At 45.0% G+C, this 22523-nt stretch overlaps 2 protein-coding genes across 2 annotated transcripts in view; both read right to left on the reverse strand.

The window, feature by feature from the left end:
• Nucleotides 1–22523, reverse strand: part of LOC308083559 (uncharacterized protein) — a gene marked incomplete at its 3' end in the record, with an annotated part of 105384 nt that overhangs the window by 33644 nt on the left and 49217 nt on the right. The window lies entirely within an intron of this gene.
• The window catches only part of LOC308084483 (tripartite motif-containing protein 16-like), a gene marked incomplete at both ends in the record, with an annotated part of 2832 nt that continues 1657 nt past the window's right edge, over nt 21349–22523 (reverse strand). Inside the window, one exon of the mRNA XM_080427148.1 lies at nt 21349–21533. Within this exon, the coding sequence (XP_080283274.1) occupies nt 21349–21533 (185 nt within the window). The remainder of the gene's footprint in view (nt 21534–22523) is intronic.

Genomic DNA, 22523 nt, shown 5'->3' on the forward strand with positions numbered 1-22523 from the left:
CGTGCGCGCGTGTGCGTGTGTGTGTGTGTGTGTGTGTGTGTGTGTGTGTGTGTGTGTGTGTGTGTGTGTATTACTATACTTTAGAGGTCTAGTCCATGGCCAAAAATGGAGAAACAGCCTTCTAATGAGGTCTTGCACCTCCAAAATGGTGGATCCTACAAGAAAAGAAAAAATCACACCCTGTGTGAAGTGGGCGGTGTCTTGCTAGCTAATCACAATACTGAATGGAGTCAACCAATCATGTACAAAAGATAAATACATTTATTGAAACACTCTTTATGATGGACGAAACCATAACTTGAAAAAAACCAATATTTGGTTTTTTTCAAGTTATGGTTGCTTATATAGGGCTATGCACATGTGTCATGTGACACTGGCCAATCACAGTCCTGAATAGATTGTGATTGGCCAATCACAGCGCAGGATAATTGTACTAATTTCCAAACCTCACTTTCAGGGCCGGTTTCACTGCCCAAGATATTTGTACATTTTTCCAAGTCTCACTTATAGGTGGCGGTTTCACCGCCCAAAAAAAGTTAAGTTAATCAATGTTAGGGTACAGGGTTAGTATTAGGCATTTAGGGGTTGGGGTTAGGTTTAGGTTTACGGTTCAAAATGGCAAGAAAAATTTATAGCCTTTTTTTTAATATTGCTGTCCTCACAAGCATATAGAAATACCAACGTCTGTGTGTGTGTGTGTGTGTGTGTGTGTGTGTGTGTGTGTGTGTGTGTGTGTGTGTGTGTGTGTGTGTGTGTGTGCGTGTGTGTGTGTGTGTGCGCGTGCGCGTGCGTGTGTGCTCGCGCGTGTGTGCGTGTGTGCGTGTGTGCATTAGTGTGTGTATACACATGTACCGTAGGTGTGACTCAGTACAATTTTCAAAGTTATCAGTGCTACTTTAAGCCCACAATCCTTCTGTCAACAATCTTGTATTCATATCAAGTCGGTACGCCGGCGGAATTACAATACCTTGCACACTGAAAACGAGGAAACTGTTAATATGCAGAGGTGGAAGAAGTACTCAAATGTTAAAGTAAAAGTTTCGATTTCACAATGTAGAAATATTCTGCACAAGTGAAAGTCCTGTATTAAAAATGTAATTGAGAAAAAGGACAAAAGTATCGTCATCAAAATATACTTAAAGTACCGAAGTAAAAAGTAATTATGCAGAAAAAAAGATAAAAAAGATAAAAATATATATACCTCAACATTGTACTTAAGTACAGTACTTGAGTATGTGTACTTCTACTGCTTTCCACCTCTGGAAAGCAGTATACCGCCACTGAATTAATATATTTATTATTTATTATATTATATGCATTCTATGCTATATTGGTCATTATTTGACCTTTTTGACGACATCGGTATCGGCAGTTACGCAGCAGTGTTGATTTCGTCGACTGAAACTATTTTTTTTTTTAAATCGTCGACTACCTTTTTTCACTAAAACTAAATTAAAACTAAATTAAAACTAAGCTACAATGACTAAAACTAAGACTAAATATATTGACAATTTCGTCAACGATCCAGTAGAACTAAAAGACAAGTATGTTTGGTTGCGCTCAGGTGTTGCGCTCTGAAAATAGCAGATCTACAAGCGCTGCAACGCGTTGTGAGCTTGTAAATCGGCTATTTTCAGTATGCAACCAAGTGTAAAATCAGCCACTACGACGCCATCATGGCACCACCAAAATACATTTTAGTTGACTAAATCAACTTTATATATTTATCCCACGTGCGGCGCTCTAACGAAACTTTGGGATCATCCAAGGAGTCTCTAAGAAGGAGAGGCAGGTAGGGAACGAAAACTACTAATCACCAGAAGTCTTTAGTGCATTTTCTGCAAAAACAAGCAACCAAGAGTATACCTAGCGCTAAGGTAAAAGTGCAATATATCAGCTACCTATTTCCTTAAACAGATGAGACAAAATAGCTAAATCAAATGAGCATGAGCTAAAACAAATAAGTGTATCGACTAAACAAGATCCAATAAACAATCCAATAATCCAATAAACAATACAGCAATAGAAAACAAGCGTTCGTACAACTAGTTAACAACAAGTAGGTCAGGGAGAGAGGAAGGGTAGTGTTTCCTGAAGAGGTGAGTTTTCAGCCTGCGGCGAAATATGGGCAGTGACTCTGCTGTCCTAACATCAGTGGGAAGTTCATTCCACCACTGTGGGGCCAGAACAGAAAAGAGTCGTGACCGTGTGGATCGGCCAGAAGGACCCTTGAGTGACGAGGCAATCAGTCGCCCCGAGGTGGCAGACCGAAGTGGTCGGGCAGGGGTGTAGGCATCGACCATAGCCCGGAGGTAGGAAGGAGCTGTTCCTTTCACTGCCCTATAGGCTAGCACCAGGGTTTTGAACTGGATGCGAGCCGCTACGGGGAGCCAGTGTAGAGAGCGGAGAAGGATGGTTGTGTGGGAGAACTTGGGGCGGTTGAACACCAGACGAGCCGCAGCTTTCTGAACAAGCTCCAGAGGTTTGATGGCAGATGCCGGAGCACCAGCAAGGAGGGAGTTGCAGTAGTCCAGGCGGGAGATGACGAGAGCCTGGATGAGCACCTGGGCTGCCTTCTCCGTGAGGAAGGGGCGAATCCTCCTGATGTTGTAGAGCAGGAATCTGCAGGACCTCGTCACTGATGCGATGTTTGCCGAGAACGTCAGTTGATCGTCCAGGGTCACACCCAGATTCTTCGCAGTCCGAGTTGAGGTCACCACAGCATTATCAATGGTGATGGCTATGTCTCGGTGCGGACAGCCCTTCCCCGGGAGGAACATCAGCTCGGTCTTGTCCAGGTTGAGCTTCAGGTGGTTTGTCGACATCCACTCCGAGATGTCAGCCAGACAAGCAGCAATGCGTGTCTCCACCTGGGTATCAGAGGGGGGGAATGAGAGGATTAGCTGGGTGTCATCGGCATAGCAGTGGTAGGAAAAGCCATGGGAGTGGATGACAGCACCCAGAGATGTAGTGTAGAGAGAGAAAAGAAGAGGACCCAGAACCGAGCCTTGGGGAACCCCAGTTGTGAGCCTGTGTGGTTCTGACACAGACCCTCTCAGCATCACCTGGTAGGAGCGACCCGTCAGGTAGGATGCAAACAGGGAGAGTGCAGAGCCTGAGACACCCATCCCCTCGAGGGTGGAGAGGAGGATCTGATGGTTCACCGTGTCAAACGCTGCAGACAGGTCCAGGAGTATCAGAACGGAGGAGAGAGAGTTCGCTCTAGCGGCATGGAGCGACTCCGTCACTGCCAGGAGGGCAGTCTCTGTCGAGTGACCCACTTTGAACCCAGACTGGTTGGAGTCCAGGAGGTTGTTCTGGTGGAGATAGGAGGACAGTTGTTTAAAGACAGCACGTTCGAGAGTTTTAGATAGGAAGGATAGAAGGGAAACCGGTCTGTAGTTCTTGATCTCAGAGGGGTCAAGTGTCGGTTTCTTCAGTGTGGGTAGTGCGCAGGGCACCAGCCGGGGGAGGAGGGAAGGAGGATCGGATATCGTTCACCTTCTTGTCAAAGAAGTTGGCGAAATCGTCGGGGAGGAGGGACGAGGAGGGAGGAGGGGGTGGTGGTTGCAGGAGAGAGGAGAAAGTTTCAAAGAGTTTTTTAGGGTTGGAAGCAGAAGCCTGAATTTTAGTGCAGAAAAAAGCAGCTTTAGCAGCTGATAGAGAGGAGGAAAAAGTAGAAATGAGAGATTGGAAGGTGAGAAGGTCCTCCAGGAGGTTGCCATTTCTCCATTTGCGCTCAGCCGCTCTCAGGCTCCGTCTCTCAGTCCGCACTGAGTCCGACAACCAGGGGGCAGGTGGAGTTTTGCGTGCAGGCCTGGTGGTGAGGGGACAGAGATGGTCGAGAGAAGAGGATAGAGTAGAGAAAAGAAGATCTGTGGCGGTATCAGGGGATAGAAGAGCAAAGGATTCAGGGGCAGGGAGAGCAGAGAGAACAGAGGAGGAAAGAACAGTGGAGGAAAGTGAGCGACGATTGTTACGTGAGGCAATCATGTGGGTAGGGAGGGGCTGTGAGGGGGGAGAGGAGAGAGAGAGAGAGTAGGACATGAAGTAGTGATCAGAGAGTTTCTTACCCTTTTCACTGGAAAGAGGAGTGACAGACAGGTTAGCAATAGAGCAGCCTCTGGTGAAAATCAGGTCCAGTTGGTTGCCCGCCTCATGGGTAGGAGGAGATGGGCAAATAACTAGGTCAAAGGCGGCGAGAAACGAAAGTAGTGGGTCTAGCTGCTTCTCAGTCGGGAGGTTGAAGTCACCCAGAAGGATGAATCCAGAGCCATCGACAGGGAAGTGGGAGACTAGATGGTCCAGCTCCTCCAGGAAGCCACCAGCAGGGCCCGGTGGGCGATAAACAACTGCAATGGTGAGCTTGACTGGATGAGAGACAGTGACCACATGAAATTCAAATGAGGTAGGAGAGAATTGTGACAGTGAAACAGGAGAGTATTTCCATTTTCTGGAAATTAGCAGACCAGCCCCGCCACCTGTCCGCACGGCTCTGGGAGTGTGAGAGAAAGAGTACACATCTGACAGAGCCGCGGGCGTAGCAGTGTTTTCTGGTCTGATCCAGGTCTCAGTCAGAGCAAGGAAGTTAAGGGAGAGCAAGGATGCGTAGGCTGAGATGAAAGCAGATTTGCCTTCCACCACAGCCGAGTGGCAATTCCAAAGCCTTCCCGTTACCACTTGCTCGACGTGAATGGAAAGAGTAGGATATATTAGATTAGTTGTGTCGCGACATCTGGGTGTAACCCAGTGTTTTTGCGACCACCAGGAAGAGGAGAGGACAGGAATAGGAAGAAAACACATCGTAGATCACTAAACATATACACACTACTATAAATACTACTACTATCACACTACTATATATCACTAAACACTGATGAAGAGAAGAAGCACTCAATGTGGAAGGTCGTAAATTGACTAAGTCGGACTTTGACAAAGTCGCCTGTCGCCTTTGTTCGCCTGGACTTTGACAAAGTCGCCTGTCGCCTTTGTTCGCCTGGACTTTGACAAAGTCGCCTGTCGCCTTTGTTCGCCTGGACTTTGACAAAGTCGCCTGTCGCCTTTGTTCGCCTGGACTTTGACAAAGTCGCCTGTCGCCTTTGTTCGCCTGGACTTTGACAAAGTCGCCTGTCGCCTTTGTTCGCCTGGACTTTGACAAAGTCGCCTGTCGCCTTTGTTCGCCTGGACTTTGACAAAGTCGCCTGTCGCCTTTGTTCGCCTGGACTTTGACAAAGTCGCCTGTCGCCTTTGTTCGCCTGGCCTTCGGTTGCTGGCCGCCGCTTAAAAGCTGACGCTTTCAGAGCAAGTATTTAAGGCCACTTCAACTGATTGCTAATCGCCTGCGAGGAATGTAGGCCCCTCCCCTATTTATCGAAGACTATTGAGCTGGTTCAGGTGAAACTGCCTTTAATGGGGCTGTTTCTTCTCTTTTTCTTCTTCCCCCATTCTTCCCCCTCCTTCCCCCTTCTCCCCCCCCCTTACAGTCTAGTGTTCCCCAGCTTTTATATAGGGCTATGCACATGTGTCATGTGACACTGGCCAATCACAGTCCTGAATAGATTGTGATTGGCCAATCACAGCGCAGGATAATTGTACTAATTTCCAAACCTCACTTTCAGGGCCGGTTTCACTGCCCAAGATATTTGTACATTTTTCCAAGTCTCACTTATAGGTGGCGGTTTCACCGCCCAAAAAAAGTTAAGTTAATCAATGTTAGGGTACAGGGTTAGTATTAGGCATTTAGGGGTTGGGGTTAGGTTTAGGTTTACGGTTCAAAATGGCAAGAAAAATTTATAGCCTTTTTTTTAATATTGCTGTCCTCACAAGCATATAGAAATACCAACGTCTGTGTGTGTGTGTGTGTGTGTGTGTGTGTGTGTGTGTGTGTGTGTGTGTGTGTGTGTGTGTGTGTGTGTGTGTGCGTGTGTGTGTGTGTGTGCGCGTGCGCGTGCGTGTGTGCTCGCGCGTGTGTGCGTGTGTGCGTGTGTGCATTAGTGTGTGTATACACATGTACCGTAGGTGTGACTCAGTACAATTTTCAAAGTTATCAGTGCTACTTTAAGCCCACAATCCTTCTGTCAACAATCTTGTATTCATATCAAGTCGGTACGCCGGCGGAATTACAATACCTTGCACACTGAAAACGAGGAAACTGTTAATATGCAGAGGTGGAAGAAGTACTCAAATGTTAAAGTAAAAGTTTCGATTTCACAATGTAGAAATATTCTGCACAAGTGAAAGTCCTGTATTAAAAATGTAATTGAGAAAAAGGACAAAAGTATCGTCATCAAAATATACTTAAAGTACCGAAGTAAAAAGTAATTATGCAGAAAAAAAGATAAAAAAGATAAAAATATATATACCTCAACATTGTACTTAAGTACAGTACTTGAGTATGTGTACTTCTACTGCTTTCCACCTCTGGAAAGCAGTATACCGCCACTGAATTAATATATTTATTATTTATTATATTATATGCATTCTATGCTATATTGGTCATTATTTGACCTTTTTGACGACATCGGTATCGGCAGTTACGCAGCAGTGTTGATTTCGTCGACTGAAACTATTTTTTTTTTTAAATCGTCGACTACCTTTTTTCACTAAAACTAAATTAAAACTAAATTAAAACTAAGCTACAATGACTAAAACTAAGACTAAATATATTGACAATTTCGTCAACGATCCAGTAGAACTAAAAGACAAGTATGTTTGGTTGCGCTCAGGTGTTGCGCTCTGAAAATAGCAGATCTACAAGCGCTGCAACGCGTTGTGAGCTTGTAAATCGGCTATTTTCAGTATGCAACCAAGTGTAAAATCAGCCACTACGACGCCATCATGGCACCACCAAAATACATTTTAGTTGACTAAATCAACTTTATATATTTATCCCACGTGCGGCGCTCTAACGAAACTTTGGGATCATCCAAGGAGTCTCTAAGAAGGAGAGGCAGGTAGGGAACGAAAACTACTAATCACCAGAAGTCTTTAGTGCATTTTCTGCAAAAACAAGCAACCAAGAGTATACCTAGCGCTAAGGTAAAAGTGCAATATATCAGCTACCTATTTCCTTAAACAGATGAGACAAAATAGCTAAATCAAATGAGCATGAGCTAAAACAAATAAGTGTATCGACTAAACAAGATCCAATAAACAATCCAATAATCCAATAAACAATACAGCAATAGAAAACAAGCGTTCGTACAACTAGTTAACAACAAGTAGGTCAGGGAGAGAGGAAGGGTAGTGTTTCCTGAAGAGGTGAGTTTTCAGCCTGCGGCGAAATATGGGCAGTGACTCTGCTGTCCTAACATCAGTGGGAAGTTCATTCCACCACTGTGGGGCCAGAACAGAAAAGAGTCGTGACCGTGTGGATCGGCCAGAAGGACCCTTGAGTGACGAGGCAATCAGTCGCCCCGAGGTGGCAGACCGAAGTGGTCGGGCAGGGGTGTAGGCATCGACCATAGCCCGGAGGTAGGAAGGAGCTGTTCCTTTCACTGCCCTATAGGCTAGCACCAGGGTTTTGAACTGGATGCGAGCCGCTACGGGGAGCCAGTGTAGAGAGCGGAGAAGGATGGTTGTGTGGGAGAACTTGGGGCGGTTGAACACCAGACGAGCCGCAGCTTTCTGAACAAGCTCCAGAGGTTTGATGGCAGATGCCGGAGCACCAGCAAGGAGGGAGTTGCAGTAGTCCAGGCGGGAGATGACGAGAGCCTGGATGAGCACCTGGGCTGCCTTCTCCGTGAGGAAGGGGCGAATCCTCCTGATGTTGTAGAGCAGGAATCTGCAGGACCTCGTCACTGATGCGATGTTTGCCGAGAACGTCAGTTGATCGTCCAGGGTCACACCCAGATTCTTCGCAGTCCGAGTTGAGGTCACCACAGCATTATCAATGGTGATGGCTATGTCTCGGTGCGGACAGCCCTTCCCCGGGAGGAACATCAGCTCGGTCTTGTCCAGGTTGAGCTTCAGGTGGTTTGTCGACATCCACTCCGAGATGTCAGCCAGACAAGCAGCAATGCGTGTCTCCACCTGGGTATCAGAGGGGGGGAATGAGAGGATTAGCTGGGTGTCATCGGCATAGCAGTGGTAGGAAAAGCCATGGGAGTGGATGACAGCACCCAGAGATGTAGTGTAGAGAGAGAAAAGAAGAGGACCCAGAACCGAGCCTTGGGGAACCCCAGTTGTGAGCCTGTGTGGTTCTGACACAGACCCTCTCAGCATCACCTGGTAGGAGCGACCCGTCAGGTAGGATGCAAACAGGGAGAGTGCAGAGCCTGAGACACCCATCCCCTCGAGGGTGGAGAGGAGGATCTGATGGTTCACCGTGTCAAACGCTGCAGACAGGTCCAGGAGTATCAGAACGGAGGAGAGAGAGTTCGCTCTAGCGGCATGGAGCGACTCCGTCACTGCCAGGAGGGCAGTCTCTGTCGAGTGACCCACTTTGAACCCAGACTGGTTGGAGTCCAGGAGGTTGTTCTGGTGGAGATAGGAGGACAGTTGTTTAAAGACAGCACGTTCGAGAGTTTTAGATAGGAAGGATAGAAGGGAAACCGGTCTGTAGTTCTTGATCTCAGAGGGGTCAAGTGTCGGTTTCTTCAGTGTGGGTAGTGCGCAGGGCACCAGCCGGGGGAGGAGGGAAGGAGGATCGGATATCGTTCACCTTCTTGTCAAAGAAGTTGGCGAAATCGTCGGGGAGGAGGGACGAGGAGGGAGGAGGGGGTGGTGGTTGCAGGAGAGAGGAGAAAGTTTCAAAGAGTTTTTTAGGGTTGGAAGCAGAAGCCTGAATTTTAGTGCAGAAAAAAGCAGCTTTAGCAGCTGATAGAGAGGAGGAAAAAGTAGAAATGAGAGATTGGAAGGTGAGAAGGTCCTCCAGGAGGTTGCCATTTCTCCATTTGCGCTCAGCCGCTCTCAGGCTCCGTCTCTCAGTCCGCACTGAGTCCGACAACCAGGGGGCAGGTGGAGTTTTGCGTGCAGGCCTGGTGGTGAGGGGACAGAGATGGTCGAGAGAAGAGGATAGAGTAGAGAAAAGAAGATCTGTGGCGGTATCAGGGGATAGAAGAGCAAAGGATTCAGGGGCAGGGAGAGCAGAGAGAACAGAGGAGGAAAGAACAGTGGAGGAAAGTGAGCGACGATTGTTACGTGAGGCAATCATGTGGGTAGGGAGGGGCTGTGAGGGGGGAGAGGAGAGAGAGAGAGAGTAGGACATGAAGTAGTGATCAGAGAGTTTCTTACCCTTTTCACTGGAAAGAGGAGTGACAGACAGGTTAGCAATAGAGCAGCCTCTGGTGAAAATCAGGTCCAGTTGGTTGCCCGCCTCATGGGTAGGAGGAGATGGGCAAATAACTAGGTCAAAGGCGGCGAGAAACGAAAGTAGTGGGTCTAGCTGCTTCTCAGTCGGGAGGTTGAAGTCACCCAGAAGGATGAATCCAGAGCCATCGACAGGGAAGTGGGAGACTAGATGGTCCAGCTCCTCCAGGAAGCCACCAGCAGGGCCCGGTGGGCGATAAACAACTGCAATGGTGAGCTTGACTGGATGAGAGACAGTGACCACATGAAATTCAAATGAGGTAGGAGAGAATTGTGACAGTGAAACAGGAGAGTATTTCCATTTTCTGGAAATTAGCAGACCAGCCCCGCCACCTGTCCGCACGGCTCTGGGAGTGTGAGAGAAAGAGTACACATCTGACAGAGCCGCGGGCGTAGCAGTGTTTTCTGGTCTGATCCAGGTCTCAGTCAGAGCAAGGAAGTTAAGGGAGAGCAAGGATGCGTAGGCTGAGATGAAAGCAGATTTGCCTTCCACCACAGCCGAGTGGCAATTCCAAAGCCTTCCCGTTACCACTTGCTCGACGTGAATGGAAAGAGTAGGATATATTAGATTAGTTGTGTCGCGACATCTGGGTGTAACCCAGTGTTTTTGCGACCACCAGGAAGAGGAGAGGACAGGAATAGGAAGAAAACACATCGTAGATCACTAAACATATACACACTACTATAAATACTACTACTATCACACTACTATATATCACTAAACACTGATGAAGAGAAGAAGCACTCAATGTGGAAGGTCGTAAATTGACTAAGTCGGACTTTGACAAAGTCGCCTGTCGCCTTTGTTCGCCTGGACTTTGACAAAGTCGCCTGTCGCCTTTGTTCGCCTGGACTTTGACAAAGTCGCCTGTCGCCTTTGTTCGCCTGGACTTTGACAAAGTCGCCTGTCGCCTTTGTTCGCCTGGACTTTGACAAAGTCGCCTGTCGCCTTTGTTCGCCTGGACTTTGACAAAGTCGCCTGTCGCCTTTGTTCGCCTGGACTTTGACAAAGTCGCCTGTCGCCTTTGTTCGCCTGGACTTTGACAAAGTCGCCTGTCGCCTTTGTTCGCCTGGACTTTGACAAAGTCGCCTGTCGCCTTTGTTCGCCTGGCCTTCGGTTGCTGGCCGCCGCTTAAAAGCTGACGCTTTCAGAGCAAGTATTTAAGGCCACTTCAACTGATTGCTAATCGCCTGCGAGGAATGTAGGCCCCTCCCCTATTTATCGAAGACTATTGAGCTGGTTCAGGTGAAACTGCCTTTAATGGGGCTGTTTCTTCTCTTTTTCTTCTTCCCCCATTCTTCCCCCTCCTTCCCCCTTCTCCCCCCCCCTTACAGTCTAGTGTTCCCCAGCTTGGGAAGAAGTTCAGGTGCAATAGACTGCAACAGAGTGGATGGGACCGGGTCCAGAGAGCATGAGGTGGGGCGACTAGAGGTAATAAGGAGAAGGACCTCGTTAGGGGAGAGGGGAGAGAAGTGGGATAGAGAGGGGATGGGGGGGGGAGAGGAGTAGATGAGGGTAGAGAGGGGGGGGTGGCAGGCAGACGGGTGTGGGTAGTGCGCAGGGCACCAGCCGGGGGAGGAGGGAAGGAGGATCGGATATCGTTCACCTTCTTGTCAAAGAAGTTGGCGAAATCGTCGGGGAGGAGGGACGAGGAGGGAGGAGGGGGTGGTGGTTGCAGGAGAGAGGAGAAAGTTTCAAAGAGTTTTTTAGGGTTGGAAGCAGAAGCCTGAATTTTAGTGCAGAAAAAAGCAGCTTTAGCAGCTGATAGAGAGGAGGAAAAAGTAGAAATGAGAGATTGGAAGGTGAGAAGGTCCTCCAGGAGGTTGCCATTTCTCCATTTGCGCTCAGCCGCTCTCAGGCTCCGTCTCTCAGTCCGCACTGAGTCCGACAACCAGGGGGCAGGTGGAGTTTGGCGTGCAGGCCTGGTGGTGAGGGGACAGAGATGGTCGAGAGAAGAGGATAGAGTAGAGAAAAGAAGATCTGTGGCGGTATCAGGGGATAGAAGAGCAAAGGATTCAGGGGCAGGGAGAGCAGAGAGAACAGAGGAGGAAAGAACAGTGGAGGAAAGTGAGCGACGATTGTTACGTGAGGCAATCATGTGGGTAGGGAGGGGCTGTGAGGGGGGAGAGGAGAGAGAGAGAGAGTAGGACATGAAGTAGTGATCAGAGAGTTTCTTACCCTTTTCACTGGAAAGAGGAGTGACAGACAGGTTAGCAATAGAGCAGCCTCTGGTGAAAATCAGGTCCAGTTGGTTGCCCGCCTCATGGGTAGGAGGAGATGGGCAAATAACTAGGTCAAAGGCGGCGAGAAACGAAAGTAGTGGGTCTAGCTGCTTCTCAGTCGGGAGGTTGAAGTCACCCAGAAGGATGAATCCAGAGCCATCGACAGGGAAGTGGGAGACTAGATGGTCCAGCTCCTCCAGGAAGCCACCAGCAGGGCCCGGTGGGCGATAAACAACTGCAATGGTGAGCTTGACTGGATGAGAGACAGTGACCACATGAAATTCAAATGAGGTAGGAGAGAATTGTGACAGTGAAACAGGAGAGTATTTCCATTTTCTGGAAATTAGCAGACCAGCCCCGCCACCTGTCCGCACGGCTCTGGGAGTGTGAGAGAAAGAGTACACATCTGACAGAGCCGCGGGCGTAGCAGTGTTTTCTGGTCTGATCCAGGTCTCAGTCAGAGCAAGGAAGTTAAGGGAGAGCAAGGATGCGTAGGCTGAGATGAAAGCAGATTTGCCTTCCACCACAGCCGAGTGGCAATTCCAAAGCCTTCCCGTTACCACTTGCTCGACGTGAATGGAAAGAGTAGGATATATTAGATTAGTTGTGTCGCGACATCTGGGTGTAACCCAGTGTTTTTGCGACCACCAGGAAGAGGAGAGGACAGGAATAGGAAGAAAACACATCGTAGATCACTAAACATATACACACTACTATAAATACTACTACTATCACACTACTATATATCACTAATAGTAGGGGGTACTAAGCACAAAAAATGGCCAAATCGTTACGCGGCGGATAAAAGCATGAAATTTGATACAGATGTCCCTTGGGTCATCCTAAAACATCCTAGAAGGGGTGCCCAAAAAAATCTTAAACAGGAAGTGACTTATGGACAAAATTCAAAATGGCCACCTAAACTGTTGACCGTTGACTCAAAAGACACCAAAAGAATCTCCAAAAAGCATAAAATTTGGCACATATGTCCCTTGGGTCATCCTAAGACATCCTAGAAGGGGTGCCCAAAGGAATCTGAAACAGGAAGTGAGTTATTGACTAAATTGAAAATGGCCGCCTAGTGTTGTCGATTGACTCAAAAGACAACTAAAGAATCTCATAAAAGCATACAATTTGGCACACATGTCTTTTTGGTCATCCTAAGACATCCTAGAAGGGGTGCCCAAAGAAATCTTAAGCAGGAACTGAGTTATTGACAAAATTGAAAATGGCCGCCTACAGTGTTATCTATTGACTCAAAAGACAACTAAAGAATCTCATAAAAGCATACAATTTGGCATACATGTCCCTTGGGTCATCCCAAGACATCCCAGAAGGGGTGCCCAAAAAAATCTTAAACAGGAAGTGAGTCATTGACAAAATTGAAAATGACCGCCTACAGTGTTGTCGATTGACTCAAAAGACAACTAAAGAATCTCATAATGGCATACATGTCCCTTGGGTCATCCTAAGACATCCTAGAAGGGGTGCCTGAAATTATCTGAAACAGGAAGTGAGTTATTGACTAAATTGAAAATGGCTGTGTACAGTCTTGACAGATGATGCAAAAGACACTCATAAAAAAGAATCTCATAAAAGCATGAAATTTGGTACAAATGTCCCTTGGGTGATCTGAATGCATCCTAAGGGGTGCCAAAAAAAGTTTGAATAGTCTCTCAATGGAAAACACTCCTCCCACACGGGCTGCACTGCTACAATATTCAAATCGAGCAGCCAATCTAGCATTTGGTCCAGAAGCCTGAAAGCTATGCAATCTCTACCATCTCCTGACAAATAAATTAAAGTCGCTGATTCGTGGACACCTTTATGGACACTCTTGCCAGAGGCTGCTTAAGTTTGTAGAGAACTCAAGTGTGGCTGCAAAGCTGAGCCCTTCTGTTCGAGAAAGTGTAGATGCCGGGATGCTGGGTTACCTTGCAGAGCATTATGCCAATGTGCTGGTAATTGCGAAATGGCACACATGAATACATGTAGTTACTAAACACTAATCACAAGAAAACAGTAATGATCAAGAAGAAAATACATGAGAAGATAGAGTGTAAAACAAGCAAGAAGATGTAGAGTGCAAAATAAATAAGATGCAGAGAGTAAAATAAGAATATGCAGAGTAAGATAAGATGCAGAGTAAAATAAATGAGAATATGCAGAGAGTTAGATAAATAAAGAAGATTCAAAGAGTACAATAAAAAACTATGCAGAAAGTAAAATAAATAAGTGATGTAGAAATGAAAACAGAAGGTAGACTACAAAATACGGCAAGTTATGCACTGCATAACCTGTCGTATTGAGTCTGCATAATATGCAGACTGCCATGGTCAACTGTTTAAACAGCCATTTAGAATTTCTTCAACATGGTCCCTTCCTAAAAAGTTTAATAAACAAGCAAACAAATAAATAACCCCTTCTAGGATATATTAAGAAGCACTGAATGTACGTACCAAATTATACACTTTTATGACGTCCCCTTATGTTTTCTTTTGTGTCAACTGCTTTTAGGCGGTCACTTCCTGTTTAAAACCTTTTTGGGCACCCCTTGTAGGATGCGTTCAGATCACCCAAGGGACATTTGTACCACATTTCATGCTTTTATGAGATTCTGTAGGTATCTTGCATCATCTTTCAACACTGTAGGCGGCCATTTTCAATTTAGTCAATAACTCACTTCCTGTTTCAGATTATTTTTGGCACCCCTTCTAGGATGTGTTAGGATGACCCAAGGGACATTATGTGCCAAATTGTATACTTTTTGGAGATTCTATAGGCTTTTTGAGTCAATCGCCAACACTGTAGGCGGCCATTTTCAATTTAGTCAATAACTCACTTCCTGTTGAAGACTTTTTTGGGCACCCCTTCTAGGATGTCTTAGGATGACCCAAGGGACATGTGTGACACATTTTATACTTTTTGGAGATTCTTTAGTTGTCTTTTGAGTCAATCGACAACACTAGGCGGCCATTTTCAATTTGGTCAATAACTCACTTCCTGTTTCAGATTTTTTTGGGCTCCCCTTCTAGGATGTCTTAGGATGACCCAAAGGACATGTGTGCCACATTTTATGCTTTTTGGAGATTATTTTGGTGTCTTTTGAGTCAACGGTCAACAGTTTAGGTGGCCATTTTGGATTTTGTCCATAACTCACTTCCTGTTTAAGATTTTTTTGGGCACCCCTTCTAGGATGTTTTAGGATGACCCAAGGGACATCTGTATCAAATTTCATGCTTTTATCCGCCGCGTAACGATTTTTCACTTAGTACCCCCTACTATAAACACTGATGAAGAGAAGAAGCACTCAATGTGGAAGGTCGTAAATTGACTAAGTCGGACTTTGACAAAGTCGCCTGTCGCCTTTGTTCGCCTGGACTTTGACAAAGTCGCCTGTCGCCTTTGTTCGCCTGGACTTTGACAAAGTCGCCTGTCGCCTTTGTTCGCCTGGACTTTGACAAAGTCGCCTGTCGCCTTTGTTCGCCTGGACTTTGACAAAGTCGCCTGTCGCCTTTGTTCGCCTGGACTTTGACAAAGTCGCCTGTCGCCTTTGTTCGCCTGGACTTTGACAAAGTCGCCTGTCGCCTTTGTTCGCCTGGACTTTGACAAAGTCGCCTGTGTTCGCCTGGACTTTGACAAAGTCGCCTGTCGCCTTTGTTCGCATGGCCTTCGGTTGCTGGCCGCCGCTTAAAAGCTGACGCTTTCAGAGCAAGTATTTAAGGCCACTTCAACTGATTGCTAATCGCCTGCGAGGAATGTAGGCCCCTCCCCTATTTATCGAAGACTATTGAGCTGGTTCAGGTGAAACTGCCTTTAATGGGGCTGTTTCTTCTCTTTTTCTTCTTCCCCCCTTCTTCCCCCTCCTTCCCCCTTCTCCCCCCCCCTTACAGTCTAGTGTTCCCCAGCTTAAACAACTGCAATGGTGAGCTTGACTGGATGAGAGACAGTGACCACATGAAATTCAAATGAGGTAGGAGAGAATTGTGACAGTGAAACAGGAGAGTATTTCCATTTTCTGGAAATTAGCAGACCAGCCCCGCCACCTGTCCGCACGGCTCTGGGAGTGTGAGAGAAAGAGTACACATCTGACAGAGCCGCGGGCGTAGCAGTGTTTTCTGGTCTGATCCAGGTCTCAGTCAGAGCAAGGAAGTTAAGGGAGAGCAAGGATGCGTAGGCTGAGATGAAAGCAGATTTGCCTTCCACCACAGCCGAGTGGCAATTCCAAAGCCTTCCCGTTACCACTTGCTCGACGTGAATGGAAAGAGTAGGATATATTAGATTAGTTGTGTCGCGACATCTGGGTGTAACCCAGTGTTTTTGCGACCACCAGGAAGAGGAGAGGACAGGAATAGGAAGAAAACACATCGTAGATCACTAAACATATACACACTACTATAAATACTACTACTATCACACTACTATATATCACTAAACACTGATGAAGAGAAGAAGCACTCAATGTGGAAGGTCGTAAATTGACTAAGTCGGACTTTGACAAAGTCGCCTGTCGCCTTTGTTCGCCTGGACTTTGACAAAGTCGCCTGTCGCCTTTGTTCGCCTGGACTTTGACAAAGTCGCCTGTCGCCTTTGTTCGCCTGGACTTTGACAAAGTCGCCTGTCGCCTTTGTTCGCCTGGACTTTGACAAAGTCGCCTGTCGCCTTTGTTCGCCTGGACTTTGACAAAGTCGCCTGTCGCCTTTGTTCGCCTGGACTTTGACAAAGTCGCCTGTCGCCTTTGTTCGCCTGGCCTTCGGTTGCTGGCCGCCGCTTAAAAGCTGACGCTTTCAGAGCAAGTATTTAAGGCCACTTCAACTGATTGCTAATCGCCTGCGAGGAATGTAGGCCCCTCCCCTATTTATCGAAGACTATTGAGCTGGTTCAGGTGAAACTGCCTTTAATGGGGCTGTTTCTTCTCTTTTTCTTCTTCCCCCCTTCTTCCCCCTCCTTCCCCCTTCTCCCCCCCCCTTACAGTCTAGTGTTCCCCAGCTTGCGACCACCAGGAAGAGGAGAGGACAGGAATAGGAAGAAAACACATCGTAGATCACTAAACATATACACACTACTATAAATACTACTACTATCACACTACTATATATCACTAAACACTGATGAAGAGAAGAAGCACTCAATGTGGAAGGTCGTAAATTGACTAAGTCGGACTTTGACAAAGTCGCCTGTCGCCTTTGTTCGCCTGGACTTTGACAAAGTCGCCTGTCGCCTTTGTTCGCCTGGACTTTGACAAAGTCGCCTGTCGCCTTTGTTCGCCTGGACTTTGACAAAGTCGCCTGTCGCCTTTGTTCGCCTGGACTTTGACAAAGTCGCCTGTCGCCTTTGTTCGCCTGGACTTTGACAAAGTCGCCTGTCGCCTTTGTTCGCCTGGACTTTGACAAAGTCGCCTGTCGCCTTTGTTCGCCTGGACTTCGGTTGCTGGCCGCCGCTTAAAAGCTGACGCTTTCAGAGCAAGTATTTAAGGCCACTTCAACTGATTGCTAATCGCCTGCGAGGAATGTAGGCCCCTCCCCTATTTATCGAAGACTATTGAGCTGGTTCAGGTGAAACTGCCTTTAATGGGGCTGTTTCTTCTCTTTTTCTTCTTCCCCCCTTCTTCCCCCTCCTTCCCCCTTCTCCCCCCCCCTTACAGTCTAGTGTTCCCCAGCTTTAGCTCAGTTGGAAGAGCTCTTGACTCTGAACCGCAAGGTCTTGGGATCGAATCCTGGCAAAAGCAACACTGTTTCGCTAACTACTGTAGATCACTGGTTCACAAAACATTTACCAATACAGTTTTTTTTTTGTCTCCTCGGAATGGAAACTAGTGAAAATAGTCGATCTACAAGCTCACAACACGTTGCTATCTGAAAAGTTGTGAGATTGTAGATCGGCTATTTTCACAAGAAAGTATGTCATACATAAAAAACAACTACTCTCAAAAAAGCATTTCATGTTATTGTTTTAAAATTGCACATGTCTGAATTAAAGGTTCTATGACATTCATTTTCACTTTTTTTATTTTTTATGTTTTTTGGGGGGGTTTTTTACACCCAAAAAACATGGGAGTTTGAACATTCAGTGGATTTTCTGTGGTCTGGGGTTTTCTGAATAATTAGGCTGAAAAGTAATCTGAGCTTGGCCCTTCGGCAGTGAGGTCACAGCCGATTAATCCCGCCCACTCTCCTCCTCGCCCCTCCCCTCCCCTATCCTTTCCTTTGGGGGGGGGCGGAGGATGATTGACAGGCAAAATCCCTCACCAGCGACACCCGCAGGCAAAGATTTCTTTTTTCATTGCAGTTGAAAAGGCTTTAGAAATGTGAGAGAAAAACACCTAACATGGATCAATGGAGTGGAATTTTTTGTTAAAACTTTCTGTACACGTTTGAAGGACCATGACAAAGACTTTTAATGTGTGGTAAAACTGAACGTCATGAAACCTTTAACAGGGTCATGTTTTGTACAATGCAATTTAAATGTAAACTGTAATGAGTGGGGTTTGAACCGGGGACCTTCGGCACATGAGGCTCACACTCTACTGATCAAGCTATTGATCCACAGCCTCAGACAGTGAGAAAGGAGAATCCAACAAAACAAAAGGGCGAATGAAGTACGTCATACATTGAAAAAAACTACTTTCAAATAAGCATTTCCTGTTATCTTTAACAATTGCACATGTATTCATTGATACAGTCATGTTGTGTGCAATACAATTAGAATGAAGTCTACATGAGGTGGGATTTGAACCGGCAACCCCGTGGTTTCAAGGCAGATGATTAAGCCATTGGAGCAACAGATCTGAACTCGTGAAAAGGGAATTCACGCAGATGACACACTTTCACGCAAATTGCTCAGAAATCCTGGGTTTAAATGTTTTTCAAACTGCTCACAATTGCAGACAATCTAAGGGCGGAGCTTACTGGTCAAAGTGATAGATGTGTTCCTCATGAGTCAAGGCACATGTGTAAGCAGGTTTAATGGCTGTCGGCCAAACGAGGCATGACTTTTGCCTGTTTAAAGTTTGCATTTTCAAAAAATTACTATAGCGCCCCCCTTTGACCAATTAGAGTAAGATTGGTTTCAGTGATACTTGGAATGACCCTCTACATTATTGCAAAGTTTCAAACAAATGTGAGTCTGCATGTATGTGTTAGGGGCAGATGAATAATTTTCATAAAACTGCAATATTCATTGGCTTATAAAAGCTTAACGTTTTCACTTATGGAAAATTCGCTTGCTCACGTTTGTCGGCATAGGTCCAAAGTTCATGTGTAAAAAGTTTCGTGCAGATTGCTCAAAGATCCCAGAAAGCTATAGATTTTTACTGTTTTTCATATAATTCAAAATGGTGGGAGATCTAAAGGTCAGAGGTCAAAATGTGAAAGTTGTTAGGCATGAGGAGACGCATGTGTGTATCGAAGTTTCATGGCTGTATGTCAAACAGGGCATGAGTTGTACCTGTTCAAAGTTGGCATATTTCAATTGAGTGCTACAGCGCCACCCTTTGGCCAATGGTTGTGAGTTTAGCCATTTAGCATAGCCCTCTACCATATTGCCAAGTTTCGTAAAAAGCGACCACGCGGTTGGGCCAGAACTGAAAAAACGGCGGAAGAAACGGTACAATCTCAATAAGGCTTCGAGCCTGATAGGCCTCGAAACCTTAATAAAAGAATTTAAATCCACTGCTGTGATAGAATATGTTGTATTATAAGTGTGCCTTTGATCTGTGTGACTCTTGCTATCTTGAGTCAGCAGAAGGTGAATGTGCCACAGACCAACACAACATGATTTAATAAGTCATGAATCAATCAGCATCAAATTGGGCCCATAGCATATATATCTGGACTAAGCCGGGATATAAAAGGCTACCACAAAAAAACGTCCTGGGTACTTGTTTCCATTGCGGTCCTATGTATTCAATTCATCAACATAGCATAAAACATTTACACAACAATACATGCCATCAACAAATACAAACGCTATACAAAAGGTGGTCTCCTGGTAGATGTTCTGTCAGGCCAATTTGGAAAGAAACCAGTGTTACACATCCTTTAATGGATGGTGTTAGGGCATTTATAAGATACAGTGTTTTGTATGAAAACCCACATATTTACCTTTCCAAGTAACTACATTTCTGACATTTTCTATTGGATATGGTATTTAAATGATACATTTTTTAAATAAAATGTAGTCCTACTGTTAGCAGAGTTCCTTTAGTTTGCTTGTGTTTAACCAATATATTGGCAATACACCTGAAATCCGCAGAATGTGAATGAAGTAGGCCTACTGTACATTTTTACAATGGGATTATGATAATGCTGAGAACAGAGGGAATTTGAATTTAAGCTGCAATCCATAACCTTTAAGTGAATATAAAGTTATGTTGACCAATCTATATGGTGGAATATGTCAATGCAATTTAACAAACTACTGTGATGGTTGGAGGTGGTCTCCCTGCTCTTCCATTGAGACATAAGACCCCTGTGGTCAGGTAGGACATCTACTGGTTGACAAGGGGTATTGCATGAAGGGCAACAGGAAACATTTGGACCCTGTGTAGGACATGAAAGTTACGGATTGCAGCTTTAATAATGATTAGAATAATATAATAATAATAATAATAATAATAATAATAATAATAATAATAATAATAATAATAATAATAATAATAACAATAATAATAATAATAATAATAATAATAATAAACTTTATTTGTATAGTAGCCTACATTTCTAATACTATATGCAGCTCAAAGTTGTTTATATTAAACTGATTAAAAAGAAGAAAAACTAAATGATTTGCATAAAACAAACTAAAACAAGAAAGAATTTATGCACCTGAAACAATTAAATGAATTGTCTAATTGTCTAAATATGGTGAGAAATATATGCATAATATCTTCATCTACAACACAATTAATTATTCTACATGAAACATGGTATTAACATGGAACAGATGGTTGTTGGATTAATGTTATTCACACATTCTATAGGCTCCCTTTTAACTGAATAATGAAAATATGAATATAAATTGTAATGTAATGTCTATAGCGCATATTAGGCAGACAAACCAAAGCAAACACACAAACTACCACATGCAAACACAGCCATCATGTAACTGTACCAACACACCAGCTAACTAATACATTGTGAAAATGGTGATTTCAGTACAGAACTATTTCACAGATCCAAAGGTGTCATTTGGCGAACACCCTGTCATTCCATCCTCTTGTATATATCCAGAGCCAAACCGTTGACTAAAAACTCCACACATTGTTGCATTGAGTTTTTATTAGGTTGTTGTTTTTTTAAGGTGATTAGGCTGAAGTAGGAATATTTAATTCATAACACCTGTTCGGGGATGTTCTTTTCACTGTATCGAATCACAACATCAAATGATATTCTAGATATTAGATACAAATTTATAATAATAAAGACCATATGATTCCAACAGGGGAACTAGGTTTCAGCTTTACCCAGCTGAGGTGGTCCTATTTAGCACCTAGGGGATAAATACTCTGAACATCCCAATATCCCAACATAAATTATGAATACCAGAGGAGAACAAATTGGTAAAACTGATAATTAACAAATTATTTGAAAGTAAAACTTACATATAGTAAGAATTAACATATATCTTCTCAATAGACAAAATAAAATGATTTGAGTGACAAAGCAAATAGCAAACAACATTACTGGTTTCTGAGGCCAAACAAATCAACAGAACAATTTACTTGTTGAATTCTGAGAATGTTGATCTTGAGAGAAAGAAAAAAACAATTACATTTTGAATAAATTATTGTCATGAGAGACAAACTCAAAGTCTGTTCTACATGAGGTCACACAACTCAGCAGAGTCTCCATCAAGGTAAAAAGTAAATCCAGCATAGAGGTTTTTCTGGGCGAATGTGGTCTGGACGCCGTGGAGGAGAGTCATGGTGTCAGAGACATTGTAGAAGGACAGAATACCTGCACTTTGATCCAGGTACACTCCTACTCTGGAGGACACACGACCTGTGTAAACCTCAGTTCACTAGTAAGAGACCACACCTTCTGCTCAAGTTAAACAGTATTTATTGAAAGGAATGAGATGTGCAGTATGTGTATTGATGAGGAGCCCGAGGTGGGGCGAGACTCAGGGTGGGGGTGTAGTCTCGGGAGCCAGACGACCATGGTTGCTCGGCCCTGGAGCTGTCTGTCGCCTCTGCTCCGAACGCTACCCCCCCCGGGGCTCCTGGAGGAAAGAAGGTAGAGATGTTAGGAGAGCAAAAAATAATGGGGGAATGTTGGGGAGGAGGAGGGAATTTTTGAGTGACGCAAGCGAAATCAAACAGGTAAGTGATAGGTGTATTTATACTGTAGTGATTGCTACATGGATTGGCTGAGAGATAAGCAGTGCAGGTGAACTTGATCATGAACGTGAGTGGCTGAGCAGAGGGCGGTCTCTACTCCCGAACCTACGTTGAACACAACTACATTTAGGGTTACGTTTACGAAAACACATATGTCATGCCTACACCTTAAAGACCAAGCTTTGTATTTAGGTTGACATTTACTCTCATACATTATATCATCATCTTTATATGAGAATACTATACCAACACTGTATCCACTCCACTCTACCTCCCAGTAACAGCATCCAATCAGACTCTCTCTACTCAGAACCTCGATGGTTCTCTCTGGATTAAAAGGATATGATTGTGGTTCAGTCAATGTTGCTTTTCTGTTCCCTTCAGACAGAGACAGGGGTTGATGTGCTTGGGCTTTCACGACTAGAGACTTTTACAGGTCGACTAATTTGACCCAGTGGTAGTCGACTAGTCGACTAGTCGAAATTTACATTAAAAACTAATTTACCATTTATTTATTTTAGCGGGGGCATTGTTTTAATGCCATCCTACTACTATATTACTATTATTATTATCCTCCTGCCCTTATTTTTATGGCGTTTTAAGGGAAGCGCTTCTGGCACAGCAGCACAGCACCACAGCAGCGTCTCCAAGG

The sequence above is a fragment of the Gymnoscopelus braueri genome (genome assembly GCF_963280865.1).
Source record: "Gymnoscopelus braueri genome assembly, chromosome: 4".
NCBI lineage: Eukaryota > Metazoa > Chordata > Actinopteri > Myctophiformes > Myctophidae > Gymnoscopelus > Gymnoscopelus braueri.